At 43.0% G+C, this 16,781-nt stretch overlaps 1 protein-coding gene across 1 annotated transcript in view; it reads left to right on the top strand.

Annotated features, from left to right (window-relative positions):
* LOC128685329 (G1/S-specific cyclin-D2-like) overlaps positions 1-16,781 on the top strand; it is a 95,044-nt gene that overhangs the window by 26,312 nt on the left and 51,951 nt on the right. Inside the window, exon 3 of the mRNA XM_053771814.2 lies at positions 12,204-12,360. Coding sequence (XP_053627789.1) covers positions 12,204-12,360 — 157 coding nt within the window. The remainder of the gene's footprint in view (positions 1-12,203; positions 12,361-16,781) is intronic.

Below are 16,781 nucleotides of genomic sequence, written 5' to 3'. Positions count from 1 at the left end.
TTATTGTGGTTGCAGGGGTCGAGGCACAGCTCCTGGCCCCGCCTCTTCGCTCTTCACTGGTCGCTGCTGTGTGTGTCGTGCCCAATAGGTAAAACCTTGCGATTTTGGCTTAAATAGCAACCCACTTCTTGCCGAATAAGGCAAGCGAAAATTTGTGTATGCTGTAACTTCGCAAAAATCATTCAGAACCTAACGAAAAAAATATATTTCATTGTTGAAGATTGAGACACTTACGCAACATATGGGAATCTTTATTGAGGAAACGTTTCGCCACACAGTGGCTTCATCAGTCCAATACAAAGCAGAAGGTGTAAAGAGAGGAGGAGTTTGAGGTAATGAGTCCCTCCTCCTCCTCCTCCTCCTGCTTCGCCTCACCTCACTACAGTATATAAGCCACGTCTACGGCCCTATGCTGTACATTCTACAAGATTGATGGACTGAACACATCGACTCCAGGCTGAGGGACTGATTACCTCAAACTCCTCTCCTTACACCTTCTACTTTGTACTGGACTGATGAAGCCACTCTGTGGCGAAACGTTTCCTCAATAAAGATTCCCGTATGTTGCATAAGTGTCTCAATCTTCAACTTGTCGGTTTTTAAAACCATTTATCACATATTTCATTGTTTTTATTATTATAAATTATTATAAATATAAAATATATTTAGTTGGATTAGGCTAAATTAAATTGAGCTTGTTATAATAAGGTTAGGTAAGTTTTCTAATTTTTTTTGGTACAAAATTATAAATTTTTACTCTAACATAAATTAAAAAAAAATATATCTTTAAACGTATAAGAGAATTTTAGAAAGGACTTAATTTTAAAATAGTTCTTGCTAATTGACCAATTTTACCTATTCAACGCGACATATATGCAAAGCAACCACACGAGGGGGCGTTGACCGATAGCTCTAGGCCTTGTTGCAATCAACATATCTACAGGAAAGGCCTCCAGGTGTGAATATCTTGCAAGCAGTACGATCATTTTGTGTAATATCACTGCCAGCAGTCTGGTCTGCGTCCACTTCTAAGAAATCCTCTTGTCTCTTCCTGCTTGTATCCTCTTTCCTTCCGGTCTTCTTCCAACACTTCGTTCACGTCTTCTTCCTCCCTCTTTTTCCTCGTTTCCTCCCTTCTGCATCGTTTCGTGTTATTTTCCACCATTCACCCACCTGCGTGGTCCCATCAGGACCCCCAGCAGCCGCAGGTGCCACGGGGTGCAACCCCCTCAAGAGAGGGTCCTTGATGCTGGTGAGGGACTCTGGATCTAGGGAATTGGAGCACAGCTCCAGTTCCCTGAATTAAGCCTGAATGCCTTCCACATCCCCTCCACAGGCGCAGTATAATCCTACGGGTTCAGCGCTTCCCCTTGACAAATTAACTGGTCAGGGAGTATATTGAAGAATTGAGACACTTATGCAACACATGGGAATCTTTGAAGAAACGTTTCGCCACACAGTGGCTTCATCAGTCCAATACAAAGTAGAAGTGGGTAAGGAGAGTAGAAGTTTGAGGTAATCAGATTCCCATGTGTTGCATAAATGTCTCAATTCTTCAACTTGTCGGTTTTCAAAACCATTCATCACAGGGAGTATATTGCCTTTAATTCATTATTTACTAATTAACCCATACAATCGCGTGAAAAACGAGGTATATACATTTATATGTAATTGCTGACCAAAAAAAAAAAAAAAAACCTTTATTGGGTGGCCCGGTGGCTAAAGCTCCCACTTCACACACGGAGGGCCCGGGTTCGATTCCCGGCGGGTGGATACATTCGACATGTTTCCTTACACCTGTTGTCCTGTTCACCTAGCAGCAAATAGGTACCTGGGTGTTAGTCGACTGGTGTGGGTCGCATCCTGGGGGACAAGATTAAGGACCCCAATGGAAATAAGTTAGACAGTCCTCGATGACGCACTGACTTTCTTGGGTTATCCTGGGTGGCTAACCCTCCGGGGTTAAAAATCCGAACGAAATCTTATCTTATCTTATCTTATCTTAGGGTGTTATTCAAATCGGTCGCATTTTATGTCTTTCATAGGGACCGATTCCTTCATTACCGACAGTCAGTCATTCCTGACCTTTTTCCGGACACCTGCAGATGTCTCTCTCATTGTATTTTCTGCTTTAACATCATAAAAATGGCTGTCTGTGCCATTTATTACCTTAAAAGGAAGTCGTAGTGACCTGTTATCATCATTCAGGATAACAGGTCATCTTGAGTGACCTGTTATCATTCAGGATAACAGGTCATCTTGAGTGACCTGTTATCATTCAAGACGACAGGTCATCTTGGGTGACCTGTTATCATTCAAGGTGACAGGTCATCTTGGGTGACCTGTTATCATTCAAGATAACAGGTCATCTTGAGTGACCTGTTATCATTCAAGACGACAGGTCATCTTGGGTGACCTGTTATCATTCAAGACGACAGGTCATCTTGAGTGACCTGTTATCATTCAAGACGACAGGTCATCTTGGGTGACCTGTTATCATTCAAGATAACAGGTCATCTTGAGTGACCTGTTATCATTCAAGACGACAGGTCATCTTGGGTGACCTGTTATCATTCAAGGTGACAGGTCATCTTGGGTGACCTGTTATCATTCAAGATAACAGGTCATCTTGAGTGACCTGTTATCATTCAAGACGACAGGTCATCTTGGGTGACCTGTTATCATTCAAGACGACAGGTCATCTTGAGTGACCTGTTATCATTCAAGACGACAGGTCATCTTGGGTGACCTGTTATCATTCAAGACGACAGGTCATCTTGAGTGACCTGTTATCATTCAAGATAACAGGTCAAGCCCATTATCTGTCTCAGTGCTGGTGGAAATGATATTGGGAAGGGTAGGAGAGAAGAGCTGCTAGATAAGTACAGGTCAGCTATAGATTTCATTAAGTCTAAGGGAGGGATCCCAATCATATGTAGCATCTTGCCTAGAAGGGGAGTAGGAAATGAATGGTTGTCTAGGGCAATTGGTGTAAATTGCTGGCTAGACAGATACTGCAAGGAACTTGCAATCCCATTCATTGACAACTGGAACAACTTTTATGGCAAACATGATATGTATGCAAGGGATGGGGTTCATCTCTCTGGGGCAGGGGTGGTAGCACTTGCAGACTCGATTGAGAAGGCCATTGGTGAAATGCCTATGATTTTAAACTGATGGAAGATAGAGGTATGGGTGTGTGTGGGAAACAAGCAGGTTGCAACACTAGGGTTGGAAACAGTAAATGTATAAAAGGCATTCAGCATGAAGTTATAAATAAAGACAATAGAACAGGTCAGAAAACAAAGGGGGACAGCAGAGGGCAGCAAGGGACTAGCTCCCTTAAGGTTTACTATACTAATAGCAGGAGTGTTAGAAATAAGATAGATGAGCTAAGATTAATTGCAAGTGCAGGAAACATAGATATTATTGCTATAACAGAGACCTGGCTCAATCTGAAAGATAGAGAGATGCCATCTGAATGTCACATACAAGGCTATAAATTATTCCACACTGACAGGGTCAACAGGAAAGGTGGTGGAGTAGCGATGTATGTCAGAGACAATTTAAATTGTTGTGTTAGACAAGATATTAAATTAGAAGCGTCAGCCACTGAATCTGTTTGGTTACAGCTTCTCGAGGGCCGAGAAAAACTAATTTTGGGTGTGATTTACAGGGCCCCAAATCTTGATAGGGAGTGCAGTAAACTTCTATGGGACGAAATTCGTAAGGCATCTACATACGAAAATGTTGTGCTAATGGGAGATTTCAACTATAGACAGATTGACTGGAGCAATTTGACAGGAAATTTAGAGTCGGGTGACTTTCTTGATACGATCCAGGATTGTTTTTTAAAACAGTTTGTGACAGAGCCAACTAGGGGAAATAACCTCCTTGACTTGGTTCTTGCCAGTAGGGAAACACTAATTAATAATCTTGAGGTTAATGATGAGCTTGGGGAGAGTGATCACAAATCACTCAGTTTTAACATATCATGGAATTCCCCTAATAATGGCAATCAAGTCTCCGTCCCTGACTTTCGCTTGGCTGATTTCATAGGACTGAAAAATTACTTAGGTGGGCTGAACTGGAATGACCTGACTAGGGGTCAGGTAGGTGGTGATGGTTGCCGATATGATGCTTTCCAGGGCATAGTTCTAGCTGCTCAGTCAAATTATGTTCCAAATAGGGAAATCAGATCAAACAAAAATGATCCTAAATGGATGAACAATAGATTAAAATATCTGATTGGTCAAAAGAGAGGCATATATAGGCAAATCAAAAGAGGAGAGGGGCAATTAAGAAATCGATATATTCAGTTAAAGAGAGAAATAAAAAAGGGAATTAGAAAAGCAAAAAGAGATTATGAGGTTAAAGTTGCAAGAGAATCGAAGACTAACCCAAAAGGATTCTTTCAGGTATACAGAAGTAAGATCAGGGACAAGATAGGCCCACTCAAAAGTTCCTCGGGTCAGCTCACTGACAGTGATAAGGAAATGTGTAGAATTTTTAACACATACTTCCTCTCAGTTTTTACACAGGAGGATACCAGTGATATTCCAGTAATGATAAATTATGTAGAACAGGACGATAATAAACTGTGCACTATTAGGGTCACAAGTGACATGGTCCTTAGGCAAATAGATAAATTAAAACCTAACAAATCCCCAGGCCCTGATGAACTGTATGCAAGGGTTCTAAAGGAATGTAAAGAGGAGCTTAGCACACCTTTGGCTAATCTTTTCAACATATCACTACAAACTGGCATGGTGCCAGATAAGTGGAAAATGGCAAATGTGATACCTATTTTCAAAACAGGTGACAGGTCCTTAGCTTCGAACTATAGACCAATAAGCCTAACCTCCATAGTGGGAAAATTTATGGAATCAATAATTGCCGAGGCAGTTCGTAGCCACCTTGAAAAGCATAAATTAATCAACGAATCTCAGCATGGTTTTACAAAGGGACGTTCCTGCCTTACGAATTTATTAACTTTTTTCACTAAGGTATTTGAGGAGGTAGATCATGGTAACGAATATGATATTGTGTATATGGACTTCAGTAAGGCTTTTGACAGGGTCCCACATCAGAGACTATTGAGGAAAATTAAAGCACATGGAATAGGAGGAGAAATTTTTTCCTGGATAGAGGCATGGTTGACAAATAGGCAGCAGAGAGTTTGCATAAATGGGGAGAAATCAGAGTGGGGGAGCGTCACGAGCGGTGTTCCACAGGGGTCAGTGTTGGGCCCCCTGCTGTTCACAATCTACATAAACGACATAGATGAGGGCATAAAGAGCGACATCGGCAAGTTTGCCGATGACACCAAAATAGGCCGTCGAATTCATTCTGACGAGGACATTCGAGCACTCCAGGAAGATTTGAATAGACTGATGCAGTGGTCGGAGAAGTGGCAGATGCAGTTTAATATAGACAAATGCAAAGTTCTAAATGTTGGACAGGACAATAACCATGCCACATATAAACTAAATAATGTAGATCTTAATATTACGGATTGCGAAAAAGATTTAGGAGTTCTGGTTAGCAGTAATCTGAAACCAAGACAACAGTGCATAAGTGTTCGCAATAAAGCTAATAGAATCCTTGGCTTCATATCAAGAAGCATAAATAATAGGAGTCCTCAGGTTGTTCTTCAACTCTATACATCCTTGGTTAGGCCTCATTTAGATTATGCTGCACAGTTTTGGTCACCGTATTACAGAATGGATATAAATTCTCTGGAAAATGTACAAAGGAGGATGACAAAGATGATCCCATGTATCAGAAACCTTCCCTATGAGGATAGACTAAGGGCCCTGAAACTGCACTCTCTAGAAAGACGTAGAATTAGGGGGGATATGATTGAGGTTTATAAGTGGAAGACAGGAATAAATAAAGGGGATGTAAATAGTGTGCTGATAATATCTAGCCTAGACAGGACTCGCAGCAATGGTTTTAAGTTGGAAAAATTCAGATTCAGGAGGGATATAGGAAAGTACTGGTTTGGTAATAGAGTTGTGGATGAGTGGAACAAACTCCCAAGTACCGTTATAGAGGCCAGAACGTTGTGTAGCTTTAAAAATAGGTTGGATAAATACATGAGTAGATGTGGGTGGGTGTGAGTTAGACCTGATAGCTTGTGCTAACGGGTCGGTTGCCGTGTTCCTCCCTTGAGTCAATGTGACCTGACCTGACTAGGTTGGGTGCATTGGCTTAAGCCGGTAGGGACTTGGACCTGCCTCGCATGGGCCAGTAGGCCTTCTGCAGTGTTCCTTCGTTCTTGTGTTCTTGTGTTCTTGTGTTCTTATCATTCAAGACGACAGGTCATCTTGAGTGACCTGTTATCATTCAAGACGACAGGTCATCTTGGGTGACCTGTTATCATTCAAGACGACAGGTCATCTTGAGTGACCTGTTATCATTCAAGATAACAGGTCATCTTGAGTGACCTGTTATCATTCAAGATAACAGGTCATCTTGAGTGACCTGTTATCATTCAAGACGACAGGTCATCTTGGGTGACCTGTTATCATTCAAGACGACAGGTCATCTTGAGTGACCTGTTATCATTCAAGACGACAGGTCATCTTGAGTGACCTGTTATCATTCAAGACGACAGGTCATCTTGAGTGACCTGTTATCATTCAAGATAACAGGTCATCTTGAGTGACCTGTTATCATTCAAGATAACAGGTCATCTTGAGTGACCTGTTATCATTCAAGATAACAGGTCATCTTGAGTGACCTGTTATCATTCAAGACGACAGGTCATCTTGGGTGACCTGTTATCATTCAAGACGACAGGTCATCTTGAGTGACCTGTTATCATTCAAGACGACAGGTCATCTTGAGTGACCTGTTATCATTCAAGACGACAGGTCATCTTGGGTGACCTGTTATCATTCAAGACGACAGGTCATCTTGAGTGACCTGTTATCATTCAAGACGACAGGTCATCTTGAGTGACCTGTTATCATTCAAGACGACAGGTCATCTTGGGTGACCTGTTATCATTCAAGACGACAGGTCAGTCTTACGAACTTTTTCTTTCGTTCAGCATAACATCTCTACTCTTCTGTGCACTTCTGAATAGTTCTATGTAATATTTAGTTTCCATTTGTGCCTGATGCGAGACCGGACACGGGGGGGGGGCGATGACCCCCGTAACAACTAGGATAACATGTTCAGGTTTCGTGTGCGCACCTCAGGTCTTGTAGGTGCCCCCCCCCCCCTCCACTTTGAAGGGAGTGCAGCTGCTGTTATCACAGTGAATGGGTGGCGCTGTCCCCTGCACAAACCACCTCCTCCTAACATTTACCCTTCCGGCCACGGACCTTTACCTCATAAGTATCCAGGGCCAACATGGGTGCTCTCCATTGTCTCCGACCAAACACAGAGCCGGGGGGAACCAGGTCTTCCGCCCGTCCCTTTCCTCGTTCTTCCTTCGATACAAAACAAATCACATATTGCCCACTTGTGTGTGTACTTCCTTCCTGGTCCAGTAGCAGTGAGCCCGGGGAGTTCCGTCGCCTCGGCCGAGGTTCAGGAGAAAAGTTTTACCTGAAGGTTGAACACGAACATATCTCCCTCATTCTATGGTACCTGGTTACCCAGTGGAGCCTCAGTGTTTGCCTTCTATAACCCTGTCTGGAGATGTTCAGGTTTGGTGGAACAGAGGGGCGTGTTTGTAGTGTAAGGTGACTCTGTGAAGCCTCAGCCTCTCCCACCTTGGGCGCCGCCACCACCACCGGAAAGTGTTATGCCAAAAGGGTATAGGAAGGGAGAGTTGTGTTGTAGCAAAGGGGAATGGGACGGCTGGGATTTGTTTTGGCAAAGGGTGAGAGGTAAGGGAGGACTGTGTTGTGGCAAAGAGAGATGGGAAGGGAGACCTGTGTTGGGGCCAAGGGTACGGAGGAAAGGAGGGTTGTGTTGTTGCAAAGGGTGAGAGGGAGGGCTAAGGAAGAAGGTAATTAGTGCCTGGAGGAGTGTCTGGGTGGACACTGCAGGAAGAAGGGTGAGAGGTCCTAGAGAGCCACTCAACACATCTGGTAGTGGACACTCGACCTAACAAGCTTCCTTCCACCCTACACTCCTGACCACCTCCACCAGTACACTACCACCGTCTTTGGCCAGCGCAGTATACGCATGCTTCCAGTAAGCTTTACACGCTTATATATATATATATATATATATATATATATATATATATATATATATATATATATATATATGTAATTAACATATATATATATATATATATATATATATATATATATATATATATATATATATATATATATATATATATATATATATATATATATATGTAATTAACATATATATATATATATATATATATATATATATATATATATATATATATATATATATATATATATATATATATATATATATATATGTAATTAACCCTGAATTCTGAGACATGTTTTACTACTGTGTTTTAAGTCGATTACTAGTGGTCAGCTGATAGTTCATTATTATAATGATAGTGTGATGGGGGAATGGTCACCCTTTACTGCCCCCGCCTCGCCAGCCACGCCCATACTTCACCAACCCACCCACAACCCCGCCCACGCCACACAAGCAACCTCTTGTGTATAGATCATGACCTCAGACCTCAGATTTAGTAAACCTGGGGTAAACCCTAGGGGTGGGCGGCCCATACAGCCCTATTAGCGACCGGGGATCATGTGTAAAGTGGGTGTGGGTGATGACCTACACAGGTCAAGACGAGGTCACCTGAAGCCTTTTACCCTTAGTGTCAACACCCTCGTCATTAAGGCTTCTCACCACAAGCCTAGAGCACAAAAACACGAGACTGAGCACTGAAGTAAGCCTACTAGCCCATGTTGTATACCAGTGGAACACAGTACCCTCAGAATAAAGAATTAAGACACATGTGCAGCATCTGGGTGTGCTGTAGATGTTTCGCCATCCAGTGGCTTTATCAGTACAAGTATTGATGGTTACCTGGAGGTTATTCCGGGGATCAACGCCCCCGCGGCCCGGTCCATGACCAGGCTTCCCGATGGATTAGGGCCTGATCAACTAGGCTGTTACTGCTGGCCGCACGCAGTCCGACGTACGAGCCACAGCCCGGCTGATCCGGCACTGACTTTAGGTATCTGTCCAGCTCTCTCTTGAAGGCAGCCAGGGGTTTATTGGCAATTCCCCTAATGCTTGATGGGAGGCTGTTGAACAGTCTTGGGCCCCGGACACTTATGGTGTTTTCTCTTAGTGTACCAATGGCGCCCCTACTTTTTATTGGGGGCATTTTGCATCGCCTGCCCAGTCTTTTACTTTCGTAGGGAGTGATTTCTGTGTGCAGATTTGGGACCATTCCTTCCAAGATTTTCCAAGTGTAGATTATGATATATCTCTCCCTGGTGTACATATGTCTAACTTATTGTCTACTGGCCCATGCTAGGCAGGTCCAACTCGCACCCACTCATGTACCCGTCTAACTTATATTTCAAGTTACAAAGGTCTCACTTCAGTGGCACTTCTTTGAAGTTTGTTTGAGTCACTTACAACGTTGTTATAGTAGATGTTTGTTATAAACGATGGTAAACTTAAGTGTAATATATGAGAGAATTTATTAATCAAACGAGTGGATAGCCTTCAAGGAGAGGGAAATGGGGGGGGGGGGTGCCTTGATGCTGAAGGGCTCTTAATCTAGAGGATTGGAACTTCCTACATCTTCCTTGGATCAAACCTGACTAACCTCCCATTCCCAAGAATTATATGGCCCATACGAGTTTTGTGCTTTCCAATTAATAATAATGATAATAACAATAATAATGATTTTAACACCGGTCATCTCCCACCGAGGCAGGGTAACTCGAAAAAAGAAGAAAACACGTTCAACATCATTCCCTCCATCACTGTCTTGCTAGAAGCTCTCCGATACTCGTTCACATGACTCCAGACTGCAAATATCCCCACCCGTCCTTAGGAGTACTGACACTACTACTGAAGTACAGTGCTAATTATAATACAATAATAAATACAACAACAACAACAACAAATATAGTAATAACAATACAAGTAACAGAGAAGCTCGTGTAAAAGTTGTGGGGACGAACCCGGCGACCCTGTCTGACAAATACTCAACTTATGACCACTTAACCGCTGTATTCAAAAGAATTCTGTGGGGGTAGTCCCAGCTGGTGCTTGACCCACCTTCATATAAACTTCACAACACCACAGGGACCATCTGCCACTGTGTAGCTAATAATGGAGTGAAAGTAAGACTATGTACCAGCGTTGAGGGGTAATAACATTGGTTGAAGTAACGTATATAGTTACCTAGTGGCACAGCTAGGCTGCAACCACTCGCCTAGCAATTATATATATATATATATATATATATATATATATATATATATATATATATATATATATATATATATATATATATATATATATATATATATATATATATATATATATATATATATATATATATATATATATATATATATATATATATATATATATATATATATATATATATATATATATATATATATATATATATATATATATATATATATATATATATATATATATATATATATATATATATATATACATACATATATACATACATATATACATATATATATATACATACATATATACATACATACATACATATATACATATATATATATATATATATATATATATATATATATAAATAAATATATAAATAAAAAAAAAAAAATATAAACATATATATATATATATAGATATATATATATAAATATATATATATATATATATATATATATATATATATATATATATATATATATATATATATATATATATATATATATATATATATATATATATATATATATATATATATATATATAATGTCGCTTCTATATGTTTCATACATTAATAATGCCTGTAAATAGTATCTTCTGTAAAAGATGTTAGGATTCGTCCCTCTGTCAGTTTTTCGTCAAAGCTTCAAGATAAAAACGAGTTCGTGATTGTTCGACACTTGAAACATCGATGTAGCGAAATCCTTTTCGGCCTGACTCACGTGACATGAGATGACCCGTGTAGAGATAGGCTGGGCTGACCTTATAGCCAGGCTGGCAGACAGGCAGCTGTCCCAGCACAGAATCCGCTGCCAGCTGGTTCTTACCGACCATTTGTTTGTAGGCAGTTTCCATCACTTATATATGTGTGTAAAATATAAAATATCTTTACAGCTGAGATTACAGGTGGGAGGGTATAAGGAAGGGCGGCGGCAAGCAGCTGATGACGAGGGTTGGGGACCCGCTGTCCCTGCTGTAATTATCGCTGTCTCCCCACTGTATGACTCGCTGTGTTGGTTTTCAGGACACTGGCAGCATCTGCCTGGCATAAACGAGTCACTGGAAAAGCGTTTTCTACTCTAGTTGTCCCTTGCTCGTCAAAAGGCTATAATGATAAATTTTACCACTCTGGTTATCTACTGCAGCCGCTGCTGGAAGTTGTAAACAAATGAAAAACTTAACTTAAGCCATCAACGTGATGGTGGGTCCAGTAGTCGGCTGCTCCATTGTAAACATCAGAAATTGTTTCCCTCGATATACCTACCCCAACCTTCGATTATTTTCAGAGACGAGAAAGATTCTCTTTTTCTTTAACCCCCACTATCTTCGTCGCCTCTAAACCTTTATGTCTTTAAGCCTTCCCTTTGGTCGCTTTCATTTTCCTAAACGTCAAAATTGGTACCTGTACAGCACATAATGATAACCTCTTTATGGTGTGATTGTAGTAGAGGGCGCGCTGCGGAGGTGGCCCACGGAGCAAGAAGAGTGGGTCCTTCCATAGGACTGTCCTACTTAGGCCTAGTGGCCCACCAGCTGACGGGGAGGACTGTAGTCATTGCCTTTTTTCCCCACCTACATTGTGGGGATTTGAGCAAGTATTGGCGAGAGGCCTAAATGTTATAGTACCGCCTGAGCTGTCATCATGTTTACCTTACGAGACAATGACGTTTTGATGGATAATTTGAGATAAGCGGATGTAGCTAAAGGAAAAATGTCTTCCATCTGCTTTATCGAAACCCGAGAAAATAACTAATTTATTTTACTGCTCCAGTTGAGCCTGTTTGAACTTGAATGACTTTATCTAGACATTAGTGATATTTAAGTTTTTTGTGTTGTTCTTCACAGAGTTGGGAATTGCTGCTGGTGTCCAAGCTGGGGTGGGACCTGGCACCCATCACAGCTTGTGACTTCGTCGACCACCTCCTTCCTCTGGTTCCTGGTGTGGGACGGGAACCCATCGTCAGAAAGCACGCAACTACCTTCATTGCTCTGGCTGCTACTGGTAAGTTCACACTTTCCTCTCCATTATATAGTATATTTCTCTCTAGAGAGCAGCATCCAGGGAGATGTTACAGTCTTAGCGTATGAGTAAAGCATAAGGAGCCTATTAAGTGATTTGTACCGGCAGAATTACTGGTATCTTCTTTTTTCTCGTGACCATTTAAGGAAACTTTACTTACACTTAGTACGTATGCATTCTACTATTTTCCCATTTTTCATTATACCGTAGTTATCATCCGTTTAACATTTCCTTTCTTTAATACTACTTTTGAACTAAGTGTTTGAGCTCCCGCTCATTAGCGTCAAGTGCCTTGATAATCTAATACAATGTCACTTAACTGACTACATTAGCATGTGAAGTTATTTCCCCTGGCTGGGAAACAACGTTTAGCTACGATCCTCTGCTTGTTAATCTGTTATCACGAAAGGATAATAACTCTTATCGTGTTCTTGGGCGCCACTGTTTAGTGTTCACAGTAAGCGGGATCAGTGATAAACAAAGTCCCCGGGGCAGCTGCTGGGATTTTGAGCTTATCTGCGTGTTTTGTCACGGCTCTGGCTTATTGTCCCTTGATATATTATTAGGCAATGCTCATTATAACTAAAAAATGCCCTCTAGCGCACGTGGATCCTTTCATCTGAGGACGGGGTGCGGGGTGACCACTTTGAGTAGACTTTTTCTTTATTGGTTGTGGCCGCCGCCGCTGCTCTCCCACTGACTTGCCCTTATTACCATCCCGAGCCTAGCTGCAGCTTCCATAACTATTTAAATTTTGTCCAATGACAACAATTTTATATTGCTATTAAATGATTTATTGTTGCATAAACACGGTCATGTTGCTGTGCAACGCCGTCGCCCTGAACGAATTGTCTGGACCCTTCCGATCGATCAGCCAATGAGAGCTGAGTTGGTATTGTGTCACTTCTCCTTGTCCCTGGTTTTGTAAGTAGTGATGAAGTATGGAGTCATTGTGTAAAAATGGGGTATGAAAGGTTAATGTAGTAATTTCCAACGCAAAACTTAAGAACAATGCAATAAGTATTGCTTTGTTTATTTTGGGTATAAATATATACTACATGTAGGCACCCACCTCCTGGTGCGTCCCACGGACCAATCAGCGCGCAGGAAGCTTCCAGCTGACACCCGGCAGTAGCCAATCAGCGTGCGTGTAGCCAACAGATGGAGGTGAATGCTACCTATCAAAACTAGCCGGGGTACTATAGAACTTTGGCAGCGTGTGTATTTTATATAGGATAAATGCACTTAGCGAGTGTAGTTGATTGCACGATAACTAGCATTACCATGGGTGTACTACCCGTTGTACTGCAGCGTCTTCACGCGTGAGTTCAGGTGCGAGACGTAAAGGATGAGATGTGCCTGGGAGCCCACAATGTTTTGCCCCTCGGCAGCTGGGGGCTGCCTGGCCTCCAGTGTAGGCCAATTCTGTGTGTATTCAGAGCTATTGATGGGTGACGGGCAGTAAGTTAGGACACCTGAAATTGTGATAGGTGCGGGGACCCTGCTGGAGGTTGACTGGTGTTGGGTTACGTCCAGACACACTTCCATTAACTCTTTATTGGCATAGTAAGGTAGCCTCATGCAGCGTGTACTCATCATTCTTCTTGTCCTCTGTGATATTCATAAGAGTATAACTCCTCAGAGGTCCACCTGCTTCATTATAAAACTAAACCAATAGTACGTAAATATCTTAAGCACCTAGTCGAATTAAGAATATAAGAACTGAAGAATTAACGCAAACCTGGTCCACGCTAGGCAGGTCCTTATTAAACCGTTGTTACTCCTGGACTTGTTTCCTGTAACTGTATGGTAGTAATGTTACTTGTAAGACCTCCAGCATGAAGGTGGTCAGGTGCTTATGTGAAAATTCATGATAACGTTAAATATGGATGTATCACCCCAGTACGTTTATACCTGGGATGATACTGGGATATGCTTCACGTCACGGCACTCCCGACACTCCGGTCACCAAACATAAGGTCGACAACTGCACCCTCATGCACGTCACTCTGCCAGTTTTGTTAAAATCTTAATCGTTGTGTTCAGCTGCTTATTTTCTTTGATGCCACAGAAGATATACCTCGTATTTTGTGCGTACCGAGGGACTCTGGTAAGGGGAATATGTTGCTTTAGCGACTTACACCATGAGGTGGGTGGGATACATAAGTGAGATAAACACAGGGGAATATGTTGCTTTAGCGACTTACACCATGAGGTGGGTGGGATACATAAGTGAGATAAACACAGGGGAATATGTTGCTTTAGCGACTTACACCATGAGGTGGGTCTGCCACATAGGATAAACAGAGGGACACCATGAGGTGGCCCTGGCGCATAAGATAAACAGAGGGACACCATGAAGTAGCCCTGACACACAAGATAAACAGAGGGACACCATGAAGTAGCCCTGACACACAAGATAAACAGAGGGACACCATGAAGTAGCCCTGACACACAAGATAAACAGAGGGACACCATGAAGTAGCCCTGACACACAAGATAAACAGAGGGACACCATGAAGTAGCCCTCACACACAAGATAAACAGAGGGACACCATGAAGTAGCCCTGACACACAAGATAAACAGAGGGACACCATGAAGTAGCCCTCACACACAAGATAAACAGAGGGACACCATGAAGTAGCCCTCACACACAAGATAAACAGAGGGACACCATGAAGTAGCCCTGACACACAAGATAAACAGAGGGACACCATGAAGTGGCCCTGACACACAAGATAAACAGAGGGACACCATGAGGTGGCCCTGACACGTAAGATAAACAGAGGGACACCATGAGGTGGCCCTGACACACAAGATAAACAGAGGGCTCTATCCACCTCACTGTTCTCGGTGACAAAACACGGGTCTTCAGATCTCTAAAATACGCGCCGTAGTCGTGCGTAACGTTCACAGCATTATTTTCGAGGGGCGGAAACATTTTGACAACATAACTTAGAAAGTAGAAATGCTCCAGTAACATAATTTGTCAGACACATATCGATAGGATACGTGGTGAGTATGAGCTGGCAGGTGCGTTCCTAGGCCAGCCAGGTGCCCCCTGGCAGAGGTTCGCGGCTGTACTTGTGCTTCCCCTCAACACCCCCCTCCATAAGTAAATAATTTTGCCCCTACCTAGGTGGATAATTCCCCCCCCCCCCTTCCCTTCATCATCCAGAACGTGGCCTATAGAAACTATTGCAATTCTCCCTCTTCTTTGTCAAACATTTTATCACCCGTGCCCTTTCTCCTCCGTTTATCTATGCTCCTGTCTTATTTTTTACCTATGTAGGTCTCCAAAGGGTCATCATTTGTCTAGCTCCCGGGCTCTTGGACAATTTCCATTTGAATGTAGACGATAAATTCGGTTTGTATTTAGCAATGTTTAGTGGCAAAGTGTACGTGATTATGTGTTGCAGATGAGTACCACTGTTCGTGCACCAGTAGCTCCCACCGTCCGTGTCACCCGTAGCTCCCACCGTTCGTGTCACCCGTTGCTCCCACCGTCCGTGTTACCCGTTGCTCCCACCGTCCGTGTCACCCGTAGCTCCCACCGTCCGTGTTACCCGCAACTCTCCCACTGTCCGTGTCACCCATAGCTCCCACCGTCCGTGTCACCCGCCACTACCACTGTCCGTGTCACCCGCAACTCTCCCACTGTCCGTGTCACCCGTAGATCCCACCGTCCGTGTCACCCGCAACTCCCACCGTCCGTGTCACCCACCACTACCACCGTCCGTGTCACCCGTAGCTCCCACCGTCCGTGTCACTCGTAGCTCCCACCGTCCGTGCCACCCGCAACTCCCACCGTCCGTGTTACCTGCCACTACCACCCTCCGTGTCACCCACCACTACCACCCTCCGTGTCACCCACCACTACCACCCTCCGTGTCACCCACCACTACCACCGTCCGTGTCACCCACCACTACCACCCTCCGTGTCACCCACCACTACCACCCTCCGTGTCATCCACCACTACCACCCTCCGTGTCACCCACCACTACCACCCTCCGTGTCACCCACCACTACCACCCTCCGTGTCACCCACCACTACCACCCTCCGTGTCACCACCACTACCACCCTCCGTGTCACCCACCACTACCACCCTCCGTGTCACCCACCACTACCACCCTCCGTGTCACCCACCACTACCACCTTCCGTGTCACCCGCATTATTATACCTAGTAATTAAAAGTACCTTTCAGAGCGCCTAACAATCGCTTGTGTAGACGCCAGCAGTGAATTAGAAGGAAGATCTCGCCAAAATAAGCCATTGAATATTAAATTGGTATAAAATACCGACAGGTTGTTAGGTAAGACACATATGCAACAGTTAGGTATCTTTATTTCGAAACGTTTCGCCTACGCAGTAGGCTTCTTCAGTCGAGTACAGAAAAGTT

This window comes from Cherax quadricarinatus, chromosome 8 (genome assembly GCF_038502225.1).
Source record: "Cherax quadricarinatus isolate ZL_2023a chromosome 8, ASM3850222v1, whole genome shotgun sequence".
NCBI classification, from domain to species: domain Eukaryota; kingdom Metazoa; phylum Arthropoda; class Malacostraca; order Decapoda; family Parastacidae; genus Cherax; species Cherax quadricarinatus.
The sequence above is the reverse complement of the archived record's forward strand: the minus strand, read 5'-3'. Positions and strand labels throughout refer to the sequence as shown.